Source organism: Thamnophis elegans, chromosome 13 (genome assembly GCF_009769535.1).
Source record: "Thamnophis elegans isolate rThaEle1 chromosome 13, rThaEle1.pri, whole genome shotgun sequence".
In the NCBI taxonomy this organism is placed as follows: domain Eukaryota; kingdom Metazoa; phylum Chordata; class Lepidosauria; order Squamata; family Colubridae; genus Thamnophis; species Thamnophis elegans.
The window spans coordinates 21,014,633-21,034,698 of NC_045553.1; the positions used below are offsets into that span (position 1 = coordinate 21,014,633).

Consider the following 20,066-nt stretch of genomic DNA (forward strand, 5'->3'; position numbering starts at 1 on the left):
CCAGTTTACATGTGCTTTTTTCCCTCAAGTGCGGAAGGACACAAGTGCTTCAGATAAATAGCACCGAAGAATTAAAAAGGGCCTCCATTTCCCCATTATTAACCTTATTTTGTTGCTGTGGCACCTAAATGGTTCAGAGAGCGGTGTTTTGCAAGCTTGTAGGCTGGGGGATTCTGGGAGTTGAAGTCCACCCATCTTAACGATGCCAGGGTTGAGAAATTCTGGAACACAGAGCCAGGAGAGCAATTCTCTGCTTCAATTCAAAAATAGTGGACTGTCCCTGCTAGTGAGTAGTGTGGTGATCTAGAGGTGGAGCTCTCGCCTCACAATCAGGAGGCTATGAGTTCAATCCTGGGTAGAGGCAGATATTTCTCTCTCTGGCACAATGAGAATATATCTGCCGAACAAAACTCCGCACTGGCGACAGGAAGGCATCTGACCAGTAAGCACTCAGCTAGCTCCATTCGGATGCCCAGACTCCACCCCGGAAGGGATTATGGGGTTGTTAAAAGAGGATGATGACTCTGTATGTGGCTATGGATCAGTGACGTGTGGTGAGGTTTATGGCTGGTGAGGCACTGAAACAGTGGTGGGTTTCAAATTTTTTTAGACTTGTGGACTTAAACTCCCATAATTCCACAGCCAGGCATGCTCAGTTCCGATTTAAAGCGACAGCATTTGTTTTTCTCCTTTGTGAAAAAGTTTTCCATCATTCTTTTTCTTCTCCCTCACCCTCCTTCCTCCCTGTCTCCCTTCCTCCCCCCTCCCTCAAACAGACACACGCACAAAGAGAAGTTGGATTGGACTATCTCTCCTACCTCCTTCCCTCCCTCACTCTCTCTCAAACAAACACAAACACAGAGGTTGGATTGAATATATTTTCCAATGGCTTGAAAGCAGCTCCTCTACCATACCCCTCCCCCATTCCCTTCCACCATTGCAAATGCAGGCTGCTGTCTAGGTGGAAAATGCCTGAAACGCAATAAAGCCCACCCACCCAACCCACCCACTCACCTCCTGCTTGCAGGCTGGGGTGAGAGAAGAGGCAGAGAAGCTGGAAGGGAGTCGATCCGAGCCTTTGATTGCAGGCGGAGCCGGGTTGCCTTTTCAAACTTGTAATCAGTGAAGCTGGGCTTATATAGTTTTATCCAGCTGTGCGTGTGCGTGTGTGTGTGTGAGTGTTTGAAAAGGCAACGTGGCTCTGCCTGCAATCAAACTACACTTGGGGAGGGATCTACACTTGAGGATGAAGTTTGAATTCCTCCCTTTCCCTCTGACCCACACGTACCTTTTCCAGCTGTTTCAGAGAGGATTTGCTCTTGCCTGTTATCATGAAAAGAAAAAAAATGTAAAAGGAAAAAGGCAAGAGCTGAGGTCAGGCTGAGCTAGTTGCTGCCAGAGTCACCATGGATGACTCTGCTTAACTGTTTAAAAAAGCCTCTAAAAAAGCACCCTCTACAGGAGGAGGCAGGAGAACGACATGCCTCACCTACATCAGGAATTTTTCGGGTTTTAACCCTTGCTTAACTCTGCTTGAGTGATCATAAAAAGCCTAAAGTCAGACTAGTGGTGAGGCTCTGCCTCCCCTGCCTCCCCTGACTGCACATCCCTGGTATGGATGTGGGTCGCAGCCCTCAATTATTTTGGAGTCAACTGTTTGAGCAGCTATAAAAGCCCACAGTGAGATTGATGCAGTGGCCTAGAGGTCGAGCTCTCACCTCACAATCAAGAGGCTTGTGAGTTCGATCCTGGGTAGAGGCAGATATTTCTCTCTCTGGGCACATATGAGAATATATCTTCTGAACAAAACTCTGTATTGGTGACAGGGAAGGGCATCCAGCCAATAAAACACTCAGCTCCATTCAGTTACCCAGACTCCACACTGCAAGGGATTATGGGGTCTTTAAAAGAGGGTGTTCCCAAACCATATTCATACTTTGTGTGTCTTTGCAGGTTGCTCAATATATTAAATTTGAAATGCCTGTTCTAAAGAGCTTTATCCAAAAACTTGAAGAGGAGGAAGACCGGGAAGTGAAAAAACTAAAGCACAAGTAAGTTCTTTCCTTCTGGGAACCAGCAACAGCAAAGGAAATTTCTAGTCATCTTCTCATCTATAGATTATAGGTAGTCCTCAATTTACAACTGTTGGGTGACCGTTTTCCACACTTAAAACCGTAACAGAATCTCCATGGTCACACCAACATTCAGATGCTGGCCAACTGACTCGTCATTATGACAGTCACAGAGTCCCAACGTCACGCAATCCCCTTTTGTGAACCTGACAAGCAAAGTCAGCGGGGAGGCCAACTTCACTTAACAACCACAGTGAGTCACTTAATACCTGCAGCAAGGTCGTAAAATGGGAGCAAAACAACTGTCTCGCTTAGCAACATAAATTTTGGGCTCAGTTGTAGCTGTAAGTCAAGGACTACCAGTAGAAAGTCTGGATGACGAGATGCCGCTTTTGTAGATGGAACCTCCTGGAGATGCTTCCATGCGCGATGCAGGAAATGCCAAACTCTCTTGCAAGACGACTCAAAAGTGAGTCTCAGTGAGTTTGTGGGACCTTCTGCCAAAATATTTCACCTAAAATCCCAGGCTTCCTTCCTCCTCTTCCTCCTCCCCCTCCTCCTCCTCCTCCTCCTCTTCTTCAGTTTCAAAGTTTTTTTATTTTTAATACAACTTTATACATATTATAGAAACAAAGTGTTGACTGGATCTCCCCTTTTTCATCCTCTCATTTACATAATCCATTTGACATCATAGCTTGGGTTTCACTTTCAGCCAAATTATTTTCTTCCATTATTTTCCATTTTTTTAAAAATACTCATTTTTTCTTTTTAATAATTTTTTTTCCAAAACAAACACAACACAAAGAATCCTCCTTTTTTGCATACTGTAGAAAGTGTATCATTTGGTTACAAAAAACCTTTGTGCATCTCTTCCACAGTCATCAACCATAATTCATATTAAATCAAGTATTTTAACTCAGATATTTATACATGTTACCATCATCATACCTCCATTTTCATTTGACTACAATTGTTTAAACATCCATCATAAAATACATCAAGATTTAAAACATAACCACATACTGGCATTTCATTTGCTATTTCTAAAATCCTCCAATAACACTGAATCCTTATGGCCTATTCTAGCTAAACATCCATAATATCTTGTAACAAAAAATTCTAATCCTCCTTTCCAGATCACTGTTTACAATTTACATCCAGTTTCCTTATGTTGTACACATACATACATACATACATACATACATACATACATACATACATACATTGTTATCATTATCCCTCTTTTATTTGACTGTATCCTGTATCATAACATTTTTCCCCTAATAATCAAAACTTAATTAAATTTAACTTAGTTCTTTTTTATTAGCCTTTATATATAATCTTCCTTTCATGGGTAGCATTCAATATTCATATTCATTATTTATCACAACAATACATATGTATACATTATTATCATTATCAATTATTTATTTAACTATATCTATTGTCACTAAATTTCACTAAGTCTAATTAGTTTTAAATTATACACTTCCATCTATAAACCTACATCTTTCCAGTAGCAGAATAGTCTCATGTCTTCTACCATTTGTGGTATCAGTCCTCTAATCATCTCCTTAATCAAATTTGTATGGACTTCTCTTAGCAACTCATTGCTTATTAAGTGTATCATGTAATTTCGATGCCCTTCTTTTGTTTCCTTAATCAGCTTATCTTTAATTGTCAGTAGTGTTCTCAATAATGTTGCTAATAAAATTTCTCTTTAAATCCATAAATTCTTTTCTTTTTCTTCTTCTGTATCTTTCAACTGGGATAGAGTTCTCCTCCATTTAATTCCTCTTTCAGTGTTCCACTCTTTCCATTTCTAGACACAAACCAATCAATGGTTTGGATTTTTTGTCGCCGGCTTGAAGAACTTCTCTTGGATCGACCAGGGACTTTGCGATGTCCCTGAGATCAGCAAGACGTATTCTTCCTGTTCACCATCTCTGCGGGACGGTTTAGGTCCGATTGGACCACCCAGCGGCAAAAGTATCAGCTGCAGTCTCAGAGCATCGAGACCACACATCCGTATCGTCGTGACGGGGCCTCCTCCCTCAATACTCATTTTTTCTTAATACATAAACAATAGCTTCAATTTCTCTTTCAAAAATTGCACCAAATTATCATTTCGTATTTCTTTATTGGTCTGTTTTACTATAAACAATATATATCCTCTAGTTACATTTTGACATAGAGAGCATTTCTTTCCATTTTTTCTACAATTAACAATTTACTATACTTTCTTTATTTCTTCATTAGTTGCATAACAATACCAATCATAAAACTATTTCCTTTTATCTACTAATACTCTTTTTCCTCTTCTTCCTCTTTTATCCATATTCTCTTGGGCTGTCACGAATTTTTCTTTTAATCATTTTTCTTCTTCTCCTTTCTCCTAACTTTTTCTTTTTCCTGTTTTTATGGTTGCAGTATCTTTTCATTTTTTATTTCAGAGTATTCATTTTTATTATTCTGGTACCTTTCCCCAGGGTTTTCCCTGTTCTCCCTCCCTTCCTTAGTATCTTGTGGTTTCTTTTTTGGGGGGATCTCCCCCTTTGTCTGCTTTTTCTTTGTGACTGTAAATCCCAGTGAAATCATCTGTCTGCGTTTTATTTTCATTTTTTTTTCTTCCACCTGATCTTCTTGCTCCTCTTTTACCCTCTTTTCTCTGTTCTTCACAAAGAATGGGGAGAATACTTTCTAGGTTTTGAAGTCTACCAAAACAGGAGCAGCTAACAGTCCCTACCGTAACCTCTCCCCTCCACCAGCAAGGTTATCTTAGCTTGGTTCAGCAGCTGCCATGACAGCTCACAGCGCAGAGCCTGTAAGGTAGGATATGGTCATTGTAGGAATGTAGGATCAAAGGAGTAAAGAGAGGCCACCAGAAGTGGGAGAGTGTTGGGCAATGATTGAAGATGACTGTCCTTGGCCAGAAAAGGTTATTGAGAGATTTGGGCCTACTTCGTTGTTGTATGGAGATAAATTTGAAGGAAGCATAACTTTCATTTGGAAGGGAAAGCTGGGATACAAAAATGGAAGGAAAGGCAGGGATTTTGCTCCAGGATCTAATAGATGCTTCCAAAGAAGGTGAAGGATGTCCCCTTTCTTCAGGAAAGAAGAACCCAAAAGTAAATAAGAAAGCACAAAAACCTTGTGGTGTTAATCAAGGAATCCAAAGGTGCTTTTTTTCCCCCAAGAGGCAACTGGACTTTCTTGGTTTTTCTTGGAAGACATTTCACTTCTCATGCAAGAAGCTTCTTCAGCTCAGCTCAGAGCTGAAGAAGCTTCTTGGATGAGGAGAGAAACGTCTTCCAAGAAAAACCAAGAAAGTCCAGTTGCCTCTTGAGGAAAAAAAAGCACCTTTGGGACAAGCAGGACCTGGATGACGGAGCATCTCCATAGATATTAATCAGGGAAGGAAGTCATTTTCATCCCATCCCCTTCCTCTCTTGATTAGCCCAGCAGTCGCTTCCTTTCAGCTGCTGTCAATGGATAACTCTTCTGTTTTGGGTCCCTTTAAGGTATTCGGTGCTACGTGTAATGATTGAGCAAAGATTAGAAGAAATCTGCGAAGGTCCAGCAACAATGTAAAGACTTGGTTTGAAAGACTGCAGCCTTCTGGGGCTTCCCGGTTCCCAGCCAGGCATCCTGGATACAGATTTCCTAGGGAAGACTCCTTCACTTGCTCTTAGCAACACAAATGTCTCTTCTTCCAGGACTTGAATGAGAGCAGCTTTGAGCACCAACCATATTTGCTCCTTCCCCGTTTAACAATGGTGAACTGGGTGGAGAATCTGGGAAGACGGGGAGGATATCCCTCAGCACCAAGTGTTGAAAACAGGACAACATCTCAATGTCTTTTGGAGCTGATGCTGGTATTGGATGACCGTCCTTGGAACCAGAGCTTGCTGGATGAGAAGCCTCCAGAAGTCATCCAGAAGTTTCTTCACACATCACAGTTCTCAAACCCTTTTAAACAATTATCCAGGATGGGGGGAAGGGTGGTTTTGGGAGGGTGAGGAAAAAAAGAGATGCTTAATGGAAAACTGAGTTTTCCCTTCCCTTGACTTCTGCGGCTAAGCAGTACTAAACATGGACATTTAGTGGAGTCAAAGGATTAAAATGCTTTGAATTCTTCACCTTGGTCTATCCCTCCTCACCCTACCCTCCATGTCTGGCCTCTGGGATCATCTCCCCCTCCCACCATGCTCATTGCCATGTTTGTAATGGCTATGTTGGCACAACTCCTGACCTTGACCCAGAAGACTTCTTGGGTCTTCTTCTGAACTGAGCCTTGCCTTCTCTCCAGCTGTCCTGCCTTGGTACCCAACTTCTTTAAAGCAACCTGAAGAGATGAAGTTGCCTGCTCAACATAGGAAATCTGCTCAGTTTGTTTGGTTCATCAGTCAAGAGTACCCAGATGGGCACAGGATGTAGAGCCTTCAGAAATCAAAAATAGCAACAGCAATAGACTTATATGCTGCTTCACAGTGCTTTTGCAGCTGTCTCTAAACAGTTTACAAAGTCAGCATCTTGCCTCCAATGACCTCATTTTACCCACCTCAGAAAGACAGAAGGCTGAGTCAAAAATACTTCCTTGCCCTTCCTTTTTGCCTCTACCTTTCTCCAAGCAACTGCTTCTTCTCTTCACATTCACCTGCTATTCCCTAATACTTCGATGTGATATGGTACTCATTTTGTCCCTGGTTTGTGAATTCCTTGACTGGGGGTGGTGGGGGCTGCTGGCAGCTGGGGCTCAGGAACTTTTGACCCTTTGCAAGACCTTTCTTCCAGGGGGCTTCTGGCCAGACCACCCTGCTTTCTGCAGCCTGCTTCTCATAAACCCCAAAGTTGTGTGGTAGCATCTCGGACCCAGCAGGGTTCATGCAAGGCCCTTGGAGGCCCTTAAGTCCCTGCTGACTTTGGTCAGGCTATGGATACTCTCTGCCTCCACAGGCTGTGAAAACTGCTAGCAAGGACAACGATGTGGCATAATAGTTAAGTAAGCAAGCATGCTTGCTCCAGGCCTTTCGAAAATGTCCCTTCCACCTTAAATACAACGTATGGGTTATTCTCAGGAACTCCACAGTTCTGCACAGTGTCACAAAATTTCGATCTAGGCTAACGAGTTAGATTGCTTGTGAGAACCCAGCCACTGTCTTGCAAGTGAAACCATGGCCTCTTCACCACAAGATGGTTTATATTTGGGGCATTGCATGAGATAGGGACCTAATTTGACCAAATGATTTGGATTAACCTATGTGAACATAGGATGCCATTTCCATTGAGTTACACCGCAGATGTTTGGAGGAGATCCTCAGCGCTGACTGGCAGCAACCTCCCCACAGAGCTGGACTCTTTCAGATCCACCTGGAGACCCCCACGGATTGACCCCAGGATCTTCTCTTTGCAAAGCAGATGGAATTAGTGGTGGACACGGTGGATGAGATAGAGAGTAGAATGTTGCGATCCAATAGTGCATCAATTTTATAAAGGCCATATAGATCACAGGAAATGGGGGGGGGAATTAGATAGGCAACTCCCATTAATTGATCATTAAAAAGATAGCTGATTGGAGTTAAAATGATGAGCTATAATAGGTAGCCAAACAACAGAGGCTGTAGAAACCATATCACTCTTTCTCACCCATGTTTTTGGGACTTCGCTTGGGTCTTCAAGGAGATCTGAGTTAGCCTTGCCACCTGGCGTCAATCCCAAGAAAAAGTTGATCAAGAGCATTATTTTAAAAGCCATTTCCCTGGGTTACTCCCACGGCTATTGCAACAGTCTCCATAGAATACTACAGTTGCATCCTCAGGGTAGTAATGAAAAGGAGGAAGGCCTGCTGCCATCTTTTTCTGAGAAGCTCTTTTGGGAGATAGGAAGAGCGTAGTTTGGGGCAGAGAAGGGAAGAAGAGAAGGTTTCTCTTATTTGCTACTTTCTCTGACATTCCCCCCCCACCCCACCCCTTTTAAGGACAGGAGAGGGTGAAGACTTAGGGGTGAATTCAGGGTTTCATCCAGAAGGCTGCTGGAGAAAAAAAGGAATTGGAGGAAAAGCGGATGAGGAAGGGCGTTCCTCCCTCTCTTCTCCCTTCTCACCCACTTTGGACCAGCCAAACTTTGTTTCTCCTATTTACAAGGAGAATCCCAGCTTCAGTTTGAGAGAAAGTCTCCTGCAGACGCCTTTCCCCATTTAAACCAGTTCTTTTCAAACTTGGCAACTCTTAAGACCTTTGGACTTCTACTCCTAGGAATGGCTGGCCAGGAGATGTTGGGAATTGAAGTCCACAGCTCTTCAATTTGCCAAGTTTGGGGTGGTGGTGGGAATGGCTTAGTCCAGTGATGGCGAAGTGCACGCTCGTCTGCGGCGCAACCCGGAAGAGGAGCTTCCCGGGGGGCATGGGCGCACTGGGAAATGAACTTCTGGGTTTCTGGCACGCATGCGCACACGACGGTCAGCTGGCCAGTCTGCAGGCTGATTCTGGAAAATGGAAGACCAGCTCTTCCAGTTTCCGGCACTCACGAAGGCCAGCTGAACGTTTGCGCGCATGCACGCGAGAAACCCAACACAGGAACGGGTGATGGTGCGCATGGCTCCACGTGCCATTTTGGGCACACGTGCCATAGGTTAGCCATCATGGGTTTAGTCCATTCTTCTGGAGTGAATCTTGCTGAAAGGAGTGACATTTATTTTTAAGGACTGTAATATTAATCAGGATAAATTTACTAGGAAATTTATCCAAGGGCTCTGTGGTGTGTGTGTGTGGGGAGGTATTTTAAAAAAAAGGCACAATGGTGAAGCTTCAATTTTTTGTAACTCCACCCTCCTAAATCCCCACTGAAGCCACGAGACCCTTGCCCAGATAGTAAAGGCCCTGGGAGCTGCATGTTTGTGTTTCTACTAGCTCACCTTCTAATACCACTTTACTCCTAAATTGCACTAGACTGTGGAAACTTTGGGAAAACCCCAATCTTTTCTATCTATTTCTCCTCTAACTTCGTCTCCTCACATCACTACTCTTAAATTTAACTAGATCGATTGTGAAATGTCTGGAAACCTCCAAGATTGATAAACCTTGTGAAATTTAACAGTACTGATGTTAGGAGTAAAGTGATATAGATATATATGCCAAATATCACATGCACAGGAAAGTTACAGCAATAATTTATACAGAAATGTGTTTTCCCCCTTCCCCTTTTCTGGAGAGATTTAAGAACAAAACAGCACAAATTAAATTCAGCATCTTTCAAGGAAACGGCTTGGAAAGTGACTCCAAGCATTCCTTCAGGGGCTGAATAGCACAAAGCTCGTCGTAGCCACAGTTGTGATCTGTATGCTCTGTTTAGTCAAAATGTACACTTGTTTGTTTGTTTCCTTTAGCTTAGGTCTGGAGATAATGTGCTTTGGGCAACGGGGTGAATATTTTTTTTCTAATAAAATATATGTTTCTGGTGAAGGAAGAAATAATTGTGTCTCAAATCTGTCTGTCTGCCTGTCTATCTACTCTATCTATCTATCTATCTATCTATCTATCTATCTATCTATCTATCTATCTATCTATCTATCTATCTATCTATCTATCTATCTATCTATTATAAAAAAAGCCAAACACCATTCATTCATCATGAAATCTCCAGAACCGTAAAGCCTACAAACTTGAAATTTGGCACATATGTTCCTCTTGGCTTCTAGGTGCACACTAAGAAAGGATTTTTTGAAATGACCATCAGATCATTTCTTATACAGTAATTAATACGCTCCAATGCTAAGGAGTTCTACTCCCCCTCCCCACCTGAAAAGAACTCTGTTCCAAGTGCTAGTTGCTTCACATTCCGTTATCTCAGTTCAAAGTGCCAGATGTTCTACTCCTTCACTCAGGAGTGGTCTGGGGCTCCTTACAGTACTAAATGTCGGTACCTCACCACAATGTCTACACCTTCCACCTATGGAACTCTTCCAGACTCAAGGCAGTGGGAGTGATATTCCCTTAGGGGTTTCAATCACTGACCACCGCTGAGCCAACGGATTGAACCGGATTTCTCCTGCATTGCCCGATCACATAGTTTCATTGTGAAGCACGGGTATCCAGCTAATTCTTAATAAAATGACAATTTGACAGTGGAAAGCATCGTTTCAAGAGTGGGCATCCTGCATAGCTCAGAGGGTGCAATGTTGAATGGTTGTCCATCCAGGGTACGAGCTCTCTTTGTGCGTGTTTTCTTGGAGGCAGCTTACGCTTGTGGTGCAATATACGTGAGATCTGCACTGCTCTAATTCGGCAGTTACCAAGTGATAAAAACATGAACACAAGGCTGTGCCTTTTTTCTGAAACGCTCCTGACTCAATTCCTGCTGGAAAATCAGGCCTTGATGGAGAGGGTTGGGTGTGAATGTGTGAACAGGAGTGGCGGGGTCAGCTATGTCAAGTTTAATGAAAGAAGGACTGTGGCGGTATGTGTGACACGATAGCAGTATTCCAGTATTTCTGCCACAAAGAAGGGGTTAATGTTTTATTGTCCAAAGCACCTGAAGGCAGGACAATAAGCAATGGATGGAAACTAATCCAGGAGAGAAGCAACCTAGAACAATGATGCTAAACTTTTTGTCGTGTGCCGAAAGCGCTTGGGTGCCCACATCCATAATACAATGCACACGCTCCCCATGCCCCATTTTGGACTTGGGAGGCACTCTGCACCAACCTGGAAGCCAAAATGGGGTGCGGGGCCACTGCATGAGCCCCCAAAGTGCAATGTGAATACCTCCCATGCATGCACCCAAGAGGTGGGTTTCTACCTGTTCAGCCGCATAAGTAGTAACTCAGGCGGACACGTGGCCATACCGGTTCTATCCTGAGCGCCGCCATCTTTATTTTCTGTAATGCACATGCGCAAAACAATCTTCATTGTTCAAATGTACCCCCCCCATTTAGTGGTGTGTGCATGCGCAGACCCTTTTATGTGCAAATGTGCACGCATGTGGAGCACGTATCTGGTGTGTGTGCAAGTGAAGCGAGCACAAAAATTTTTGGTCACTGAACTGGTAGTAATGCCCTGATGCACCCCACTCCTGTGCATGCGTGCACGCTTCCCCTGCATGTGCCCCACCCCCTGTGCATGTGCGGCAGAGGCCTGAAGGACAGCTGGCCGGTGGGAGGCCCATGCACATGCGCAGAGAAGCTGGGCTGGAGCGATGGCTAGCATGCCCACAGAGGGCTCTGTGTGCCACCTGTGCCACCACAGACCTAGAACTAAGGAGAAATCTCCTAACAGTGAGGACAATGACTAGTGGAATGGCTTGCCACTAGCAATTGTGGATGCTCCATCACTGGAGGTTTTTAAGAAGAGATTGGACAACCATTAATGTCAAGCGTGCCTCCTTCAAAATCCAAGAAAGGAAACCCCCAACTCCATTGGTTTAGAGAAAAGGTACTTTTACTGGATATGAAGGGAAAACAGTGAAAGTAAAGCAAGATCTGAGGCTACATGGTGCGAATCTACCTTGTACATATCAAAAGTTTACCCAAAATCCCTCCCACCAACAACCCCAAGTTAAATGTCCAATCTCCAACCCCCAAGGGTGTCATGTGTGGTGCATCTTCAGGTGGCTTCATCCAGCTGGTATGCAGAGATGGTTGGCCTTGACCAAACCCAAACATGAGCCTTCCGCATGCGCAGAAGATTCTGAGAACAAAACTCCCTTTCTGATATCTCCTCCAGCATGATTCCCCTCCCAAACATCGAAAAACCCCTCCCTCCCCGTTACTATGACAGCCGATAGCAAGCAAGCGATATAGAGGCTGACAATTTCTCTGAAATGGTAGGATCTAGTCCACCCCCCTGAGCAGAAGGGTGGACTAGAAGACCTCCAAGGTCCCTTCCGACTCTGTTATTCTGTTATCTATATCAGTTACAAGAGTTGGGGTGGGGGTGGAGCCCCATTAAACAATACAACTTCAAAATCAGAGCTATTGAAGGTTTCACTGAATCCCGTCGCCAAATTGGTAGCATTGATCTGAAAGAAATGAATGAAAGCAAAGTGTAACCGTTTCTGTTCGTGACAGTTCCCACCTTTTTTATGCAAGCCACAAAGGCTGATGATGGGCTCCCCATGGAGGATCCACCTCCATTGAATTGTGGGCTGTTTCCCAAAGCCCTGTGACCTCTATTGAAATTGGGGCTGCCCAAGCCAGCTATTCAAGAGAGCTGAGCCTGCTTTAGCAAACAGCCAGAGGACAGTGAAGCTGTGATTTTGTACAGATGCCTCAACATGTCTTTAGATTGCGTGGTCTTCCATAACCTCCAGAGATCGATCATTTCCCATTCCTGAGGGTCCACATCCACGCATGGTTAATCCAGGCAGACAGTAAGTGAGTAAGTGACAGGCAGTTGGGCTTGTGATTTTGCTGGTTTGCTTTGCGGTGACTTTATAATATTTTTTTTCACCCTTATTCCATAATCTGTAGCATTTGTGGTACCTGGCTCAATAGCAGTAACTGTGAGAGGGATCTTGGAGTCCTAGTGGACAACCATTTAAATGGGAGCCAACTGTGGGCTGCAGCTACCAGAAAAGCCAACACAGTTCTAGGCTGCATCAACAGAGGGATGGAATCAAGATCACGTGAAGGGTTAATACCACTTTATGATGCCTTGGTAAGGCCACACTTGGCATACGGCATCCAGTTTTGGTCTCCACAATGTCGAAAAGATGTGGAGTCTCTAGAAAGAGTGCATAGAAGAACAACAAGGATGATGAGGGGACTGGAGGCTAAAAGGTACCAAGAACAGTTGCAGGAACTGGGTATGTCTAGTTTAATGAAAAGAAGGACTAGGGGAGACATGATAGCAGTCTTCCAATATCTCAGGGGTTGTCCCAAGGAAGAGAGAGTCAAGCCATTCTCCAAAGCCCCTGAGGGTAGAACAAGAAGCAATGGGCAGAAACTAATCAAGGAGAGAAGCAACTTAGAACTGAGGAGAAATCTGACAGAACAATTAATCAGTGGAACAACTTGCCTCCAGAAGTTGTAAATACTCAAACACTAGAAGCTTTTAAGAAGAGGTTGGACAACCATTGTCTGAAGTGGTATAGGGTTTCCTGCCTAAGCAGGGGATTGGATTAGAAGATCTCCAAGGTCCCTTCCAACTCTGTTATTCTATTCTGTGCTGTGCTGTGCTGTGCTATGCTATTCTAAATATTTGCACTTAACTCCTGCATACCTTTCTGCTTTAAGATGGGCCTAGTTCTCACAAAATTTGCTCTGCTCTTTCTTTCCAATTATGTGAAATGTGTGATATTGTTTCAATTTCCTTCATGCTCCATGCATTGGCAACCGATCCCGTGAAAGTTCTTTCCTAAGTACGCTTCCGTGCAGAATATGCTATGTCCAGCAACAAAATCTCAGCAGTTGAAGAGAAATCCACCAGGAAATAAACCCCCATTAATCTGCTTTAACAGACCAAATTAACACCATTTGTTGAGGATAGAGCCATAATTCAATTATCTTCCTGGGTGGGATAAGGTCGTGCCAATTTGCACCAGCTGGTCTTGGAGGAATTTTCTTGGAGAACCACCAAACTATTAGGAAGATGGATGTCTGGGCACCCCTCCAGTATTGACTTCTCCAATGTAATGGCCCCCAAACAGGGGCGAAATTCAGCAGGTTTTGACAGGTTCTGGAGAAAGGGTAGTCAAAATTTTGAATAGTTTGGAGAAGTGGCAAATACCACCTCTGGCTGGCCCCGCCCCATCTATTCTCTGCCTCCTGAGTCCCAGCTGATCAGGAGGAAATGGGGATTTTGCAGTATCCTTCCCCTGCCATGCCCACCAAGCCACAGCCACAGAACCAGTAGTAAAAAATTTTGAATCCCACCACTGCTTCTAAGTGCTCAGGGACTGCTTGGAGTAATAGTTCGATCTATTTTATTTCCACTGTTTTGAACAGAGCTGAAAAACGAGAGGAAAGAGCATCTCTCCCTCCTTTTCCTCACTCAGCACATCCAGCATTTCAGCTCCAGACAGTTTTGGGCAGTGCAGAAAGATTTTGTATCCACAAACTCCACCGTTTTTTCCCTGGCGCTCTTGTAGCAGTTGTTGCAAATGGGCCTTTGCTCCTGGCGCTCTGGCAATGTGTAAAGCCATTGTGTGAGGGACATAAGGGGATGTGCTGAGGTGTGTGTGTGTGGAGGGACAGATGAGCGCACACCATTCTCCCTCCCTTTTGTGTTCCCAGTCCCCAGAAGATTCGGCTCTCCTGTGTCCGGAGCCCTGAATTGTGCTTAGCAAGACCATTCCTTCGGGAAAAGTCCAGCTGGGCAGTTCTGGATTAGCACATCGGCCTCCTGTTTGTTTTCGGAATCAAAATAGTGTTTATTTGGCTAACAAGCAGCAACATTTGACAAAACAGAGCCCCAAAGTAAAACCAAATAGATGAGATAAAATACTAGCATAACAAAGATAAAATAGCAGTAGACTTATATACCGCTTCATAGGCCTTTCAGGCCTCTCTAAGCGGTTTACAGAGAGTCAGCATATTGCCCCCAACAATATGGGTCCTCATTTTACCCACCTCGGAAGGATGGAAGGCTGAGTCAACCCTGAGCCAGTGAGATTTGAACCGCTGACCTGCTGATCTAGCAGTAGCCTGCAGTGCTGCATTTAACCACTGCGCCACCTTGGCTCTTAAAATGACAAATAAAAATGCAGCCTACACTACTAAGGTGTATCAACTACCTTTGTGAGTGCAGATTTAACATATAATAATCTGTGAAGTAAAAATAGACCTCTAGAAGCATTAGCAATAGCCCTTAGACTTATATACCACTTTACAGTGCTTTACATCCCTCTCTAAGCAGTTTACAGAGTCAGCCTCTTGCCCCAATGATCTGGGTCCTCATTTGACCCACCTTGGAAGGTTGGAAGTTCTGAGTCAAGGATTGAACTCCTGGCACTGGGTAGAGTTAGCTTGCAAAACTGCACTCTAAGCACTGTGGCACCAGGAAAGCAGTAGTGGGTTGCTAATCCCGTTCCAACCGGTTCGGTTGGAACGGGGCCAGCGGCGTCCTCGTGCATGCGCACAGTTCACGCATGCGTCTTAGCGCCTGCGCGATGCTCCAGCTGCTTGCGGAGAATTGCGGAGAATTGCGCAGGCGCTGTATGTGCCATCCAGCTGCTCGCGGAGAATCGTGCAGGCGCTGTATGTGCCCTGCGCCTGCATAGAAGCGCAGAAGCCTTCAAAGACCGGTAAGGAGCGCAGGCGGGCAGGTGGGCTCTTCGCCGTTCCCGGAAGTTACTTACTTCTGGGTTCGCTGACCAACTGGTTCTTGGGGACCGCTGCGAACTGGTTGAAACCCACCCCTTCAGGAAGGGGAAGGAAGGAAGGAAGGAAGGAAGGAAGGAAGGAATAGGAATAGGAATAGCATTTAGGCTTATATACAGCTTCACAATGCTTTACAGCCCTCTCTAAGGGTTTTTTACAGTCAGCTTCTTGCCCCCAGCAATCTGGCTCCCCATTTTACCAACCTCGAAAGGATGGATGGCTGCGTCAACTTTGAACCTGGTGAGATTCGAACTGCCAAACTACAGTCAGCCAGCAGTCAGCAGAAGTATTGTGCTGTCTTGTTCATAGGTTTCTTACTTAACAATCTGACCCTTTGGCAGAAAGATTATCAGCATCAAGCCCTCTTGGTTGCCAATTGACTGCAAAAATCTTATTTTGTCCCTTTGCCAACATTACGTTCCTTTGCTCACGAGTGGGGCTGTGCACACACACATGAGCACACACACCAGCCTGTCACGCACACGGTCCAGTTGTGAATAGGCCGCAGCCCACAGGTTAGGGACCCTGGATTAGCTCACCAACCTGATTTTTAGCCCACAACTCCAGATAGGGCAATATTGATGTAAATCCCTGCAGGTGACCAAGGGTCATTCAGATTGCAGAATTCAGAGGTCTGGAGGAGTGCTAGAGCGCAGAATTCCTCTTAAAGTCAGGATTTGAGGTTGCCAGAAGCTTCCAGATGGTTCTGTCAGAGTTTGTTGCAGCAATCAAATCCAGAAAGCACCCCCCCTCTCTCTCTTTCTCTATCTATCTATCTATCTATCTATCTATCTATCTATCTATCTATCTATCTATCTATCTATCATCTATCTATCTATCTATCTATCTATCTATCTATCTATCTATCTATCTATATATATATATATATATATATATATATATATATATATATACACACACACAATACCAAGAGTGATTCTTCCAATGAGGTAGGAGAAATCAGTTTTATGTTCCAGCAACAGACTAGTTTTCGGTTTAGCACACACTCAGAGCTATAGTACAGAACTAAGCCATGCCCAGGCTCCTTGCTGTCTCCCTGTTGCTCATACCACAAATACTGTTTCAGTTTCCAAACAGCCCTCATTGGCTGACCCAGTTGCCATATCCATTCATTGGCTGACCTTGTTACCTATTCCAGTCTTTGAATATACTCTGACAGGTTCTGCCACCCCAGTGCTGGCCGAGGAGGACCCCCATTGCTCCCTTGGTCTTTCTGTTCCAGGAGAAACACCATGAGGTACGGCTGGATCACCTGCTGCTGCATCGTGCTGCTGCTCCTCGTCCTTTTCAGCGGAACGGCATCTTCCCACAGGGCAGGCAGAAGAGGAGGTTCCAGCAAAGGGTCGCCGTCACAAAGGGATGCCCACTCAATGCCGAAAAGCAGCAGCAGCAGCAGCAAAGAGAGTCAAGGCGGAGGTGGCCACGGGGCAAAAATGGCCGGACTGGCCGCAATGGGTGCAGCGATGGGATACGGCTTGAATTCCCTTGGCAAGTCCCACTATGGCCACAGAGGGCACAGCTCTCTTTTGGGGAGCAGAGAGAAGGGCCTTAATTCCTCAGCGGTGATAGTGAAAAGCCATCCTCACAGCCAAGCGTTGAAAGGGCCCGGCCTCCCAGCCTTCTCCCTGCTAGTCTGTGGTGTCACCACATCCCTCTTCCGGAACTAAAGTTGGGCTGCCTGTGGGGGTCTCAGCCTGGCCAGGGGTTGCGTGTGTCACCTTGGGTTTGGGTTTTTTTTGCAGTGGTGATGAGATTTCCTCCTTGTGGCTTTTAACGTGTTGACAACGGGGTGTTGGAGCAGACAGGCGGTCGATGTCTTTGTAACACAACGCTGTCCGAGTGCAGTTCAAGCCAGAGTGGAGTAGCTAATAAATATTTATTTTTCTTGCCTCGAGTGTAAAGTTGAATGTAAGCCCCCGTCTCACTGTAAACAGCAGCCTTGTGGGGTAGGTGGAGCTGCCTGGGAGCGAGTGGTCCCAAACCACTTTCAAATCCAAGGTCTGGCTCAAACCTTAATCCTTACCTTGGCAGTCAAATCTCAGAAAATAGCATCTTCTGGAAGAAATGAGCAAGATTCTGCCCTCAAGGGGGATTTGGCCCAGGATTTTGGGTGGAGGAGGAGGAAGCAAGTGACATTTCCTACCCGCATGGAAAACATTTGGAGATCTCTGCAGAATCGGGATTCCACACTTTGCGTCTAGTGTCACCCAAAGATGGATGGCCTTTCCCCCCCCCCCCCCAGGCCGTAATGGCCAAAAAATGGGCAGGTTTTATTCAATGCATGGAGCCTTCCAGAACTACAGACTTCAACTCCCAGAATTCTCAGGAATGGTAAGTGAGAAATTTGGGGAACTGAAAATCTGTACAATCGGAAGATGCCAAATTCGGGGAAACATTGCCTGAGATATATGTAGGTTGTTGTTCGCCAAATCCAGTCTAAACATCTGGCTGATAGATGAGCAACGATAACAACAACCGTAATATTACCAATAGTGATAGGCGCCTTGGGTACAATCCCAAAACATCTGGAGCACCACTTAAATACAATCGGCATTGACACATTCATCACCAGTCAATTGCAAAGGGCAGCTTTAATGGGAACAGTACCTGTAACACCTCAAACATCCACATCTGTCTATCTCAGGTCCTTGGGTAGGACTCGATAGGCAGTTATGAATGCCAAATCCCATCTAAACATCTGGCTGGCTCTGTGATGCATCATTAAAAGAGAAAGTCCATGTCCTAAGTAGTACTTGTGATACAGTAATAATATTAATAGTACGGATTTTTAAAAGTATTCTCTGACTTTGGCTTCAACAGGTTTTTTTTTTTTTACAGATGACCTGTAAAATGTTAGGTGACAAGGAAAATATTAGCAAACATTTATATCTGGCAGTTTATTTTGTTTGGCTATTTTGAAAGGCATAAATGGTTTGGCGTGGAAAAACAACTCCACAATAATAAAAAGTTCTGTTTGCTCTGGTGTTTTCAGTTATTGTGTAAGAACACCCTTCCTGTGCATATAAACTGTTCTCTTCCCTTGCCAATCCAAATTCAGCATTTAATTAGCGCATGTTATCTAAGTGCTTATTCCCAGAGATGGAGAACAAAATCCCTCAAAGACATACACATCTGATCACAACAGTAAATTTAAAGCAATTCTTATATAAAAAGCATGTTCTGAATGCAAGGAGTACATGGACAAACTACTAAATATTGTCTGTGTTATAAGCGTGGAGTTTCAACTTTTGGGGAGCGCAGAAATCAGAGAGAGTTCGCTGGAAAATGATCTCTACAAGGCTGCCCTCTAAAGGCAGAATGAGGTAAAAAGGTAATGGACTACTATAAGAGCTATGGACTATTGTAGGGACACGGTGGCGCAAGGGCTAAGATGCTGAGCTTGTCGTTCAGAATGGTTGGCAGTTCGGCAGTTCAAATCCCTAGCACTGCATAACGGGGTGAGCTCCCATTACTTGCTCCAGCTTCTGCCAATCTAGCAGTTCGAAAGCATGTAAAAAATACAAGTAAAAAAATAGGGACCACCTTTGGTGGGAAGGTAACAGTGTTCTGTGCGCCTTCGGCATTGAGTCATGCCACATGACCATGAAGATGTCTTCAGACAGTTCTCACTCTGGAGCTTTGAAACGGAGATGAGAACCGCCCCCTAGAGTCGGGAACGACTAGCACATATATGCGAGAGGAACTTTTACCTTTACCTTATGGACTATTGTGGAAAGTGAGTTCAGAGGAACTGCCTGTTTTCTTAACCAAAAGTTCTTAGATGGTTCCAGAAACTGCATATATCCATAGGGTAAAGTTCTAGTTTTCAGCCATTTTGGACTTGGGTAACATGATTAGCCACAAATCATGATTAAAATACACTTTGAGCTAACCACAGATCTGAACTGGTATTATCTTTTGACTGCCATGCTCCTGTAAGATTGTCCACATTTCAATGCCACCCTTTGGGTGGAAAGCTTAAGGGGGACTGTTATTAAACGTTATTTATTTAAAGTGTGCGTATAGCAATCGCAATAGCCCTTAGACGTATATACTGCTTCACAGTGCTTTTAACAGCCCTCTCTAACCGGTTTACAGAGTCAGCCTCTTACCCCCTAACCAGTGACGTGCGGTGAGGTTTATGGCTGGTAAGGCACTGACACAGGGGTTTCAAATTTTTTTAGACTTGTGGACTTCAACTCCCAGAATTCCACAGCCAGGCATGCTCAGTTCTGATTTAAAGTGACAGCATTTGTTTTTCTCCTTTGCGAAAAAGTTTTCCATCATTCTTTTTCTTCTCCCTCCCACTCCTTCCTCCCTCTCTCCCTCTCTCCCCCCTCTCTCAAACAGACACATACACAGAGAACTTGGATCCCTCTCTCACTCACTCAATCTCAAACAAACACAAACACAGAAGTTGGATTGGATATATTTTCCATTGGCTTGAAAGCAGCTCCTCTGCCATACCCTCCCCCCCATTCCCCTGCTGCCTTCCAATCCAAGCCTTTGATTGCAGGTGGAACCACGTTGCCTTTTCAAACTTGTAATCAGTGAAGCTGGGCTTATATACTTTTATCCAGGTGTTTGTGTGTGTGTGTGTGTGTGTGTGTGAAAAGGCAATGTAGCTCTGCATGCAATCACATACCTTTTCCAGCTGT

General features: G+C 44.6%; 1 protein-coding gene across 3 annotated transcripts in view; it reads left to right on the top strand.

Moving 5' to 3' along the window:
• RASSF2 (Ras association domain family member 2) overlaps positions 1-9,229 on the top strand; it is a 43,483-nt gene extending 34,254 nt beyond the window's left edge. For 2 of the 3 annotated variants that reach the window (XM_032229699.1, XM_032229698.1), the window contains exons 10-11: positions 1,954-2,051; positions 5,594-9,229. In XM_032229699.1, the coding sequence (XP_032085590.1) occupies positions 1,954-2,051; positions 5,594-5,663 (168 nt within the window). In that variant the 3' untranslated portion in view covers positions 5,664-9,229. The remainder of the gene's footprint in view (positions 1-1,953; positions 2,052-5,593) is intronic. The other variant, XM_032229701.1, reaches the window with a different exon arrangement.
• The last annotated feature ends 10,837 nt before the right edge of the window (positions 9,230-20,066 follow it).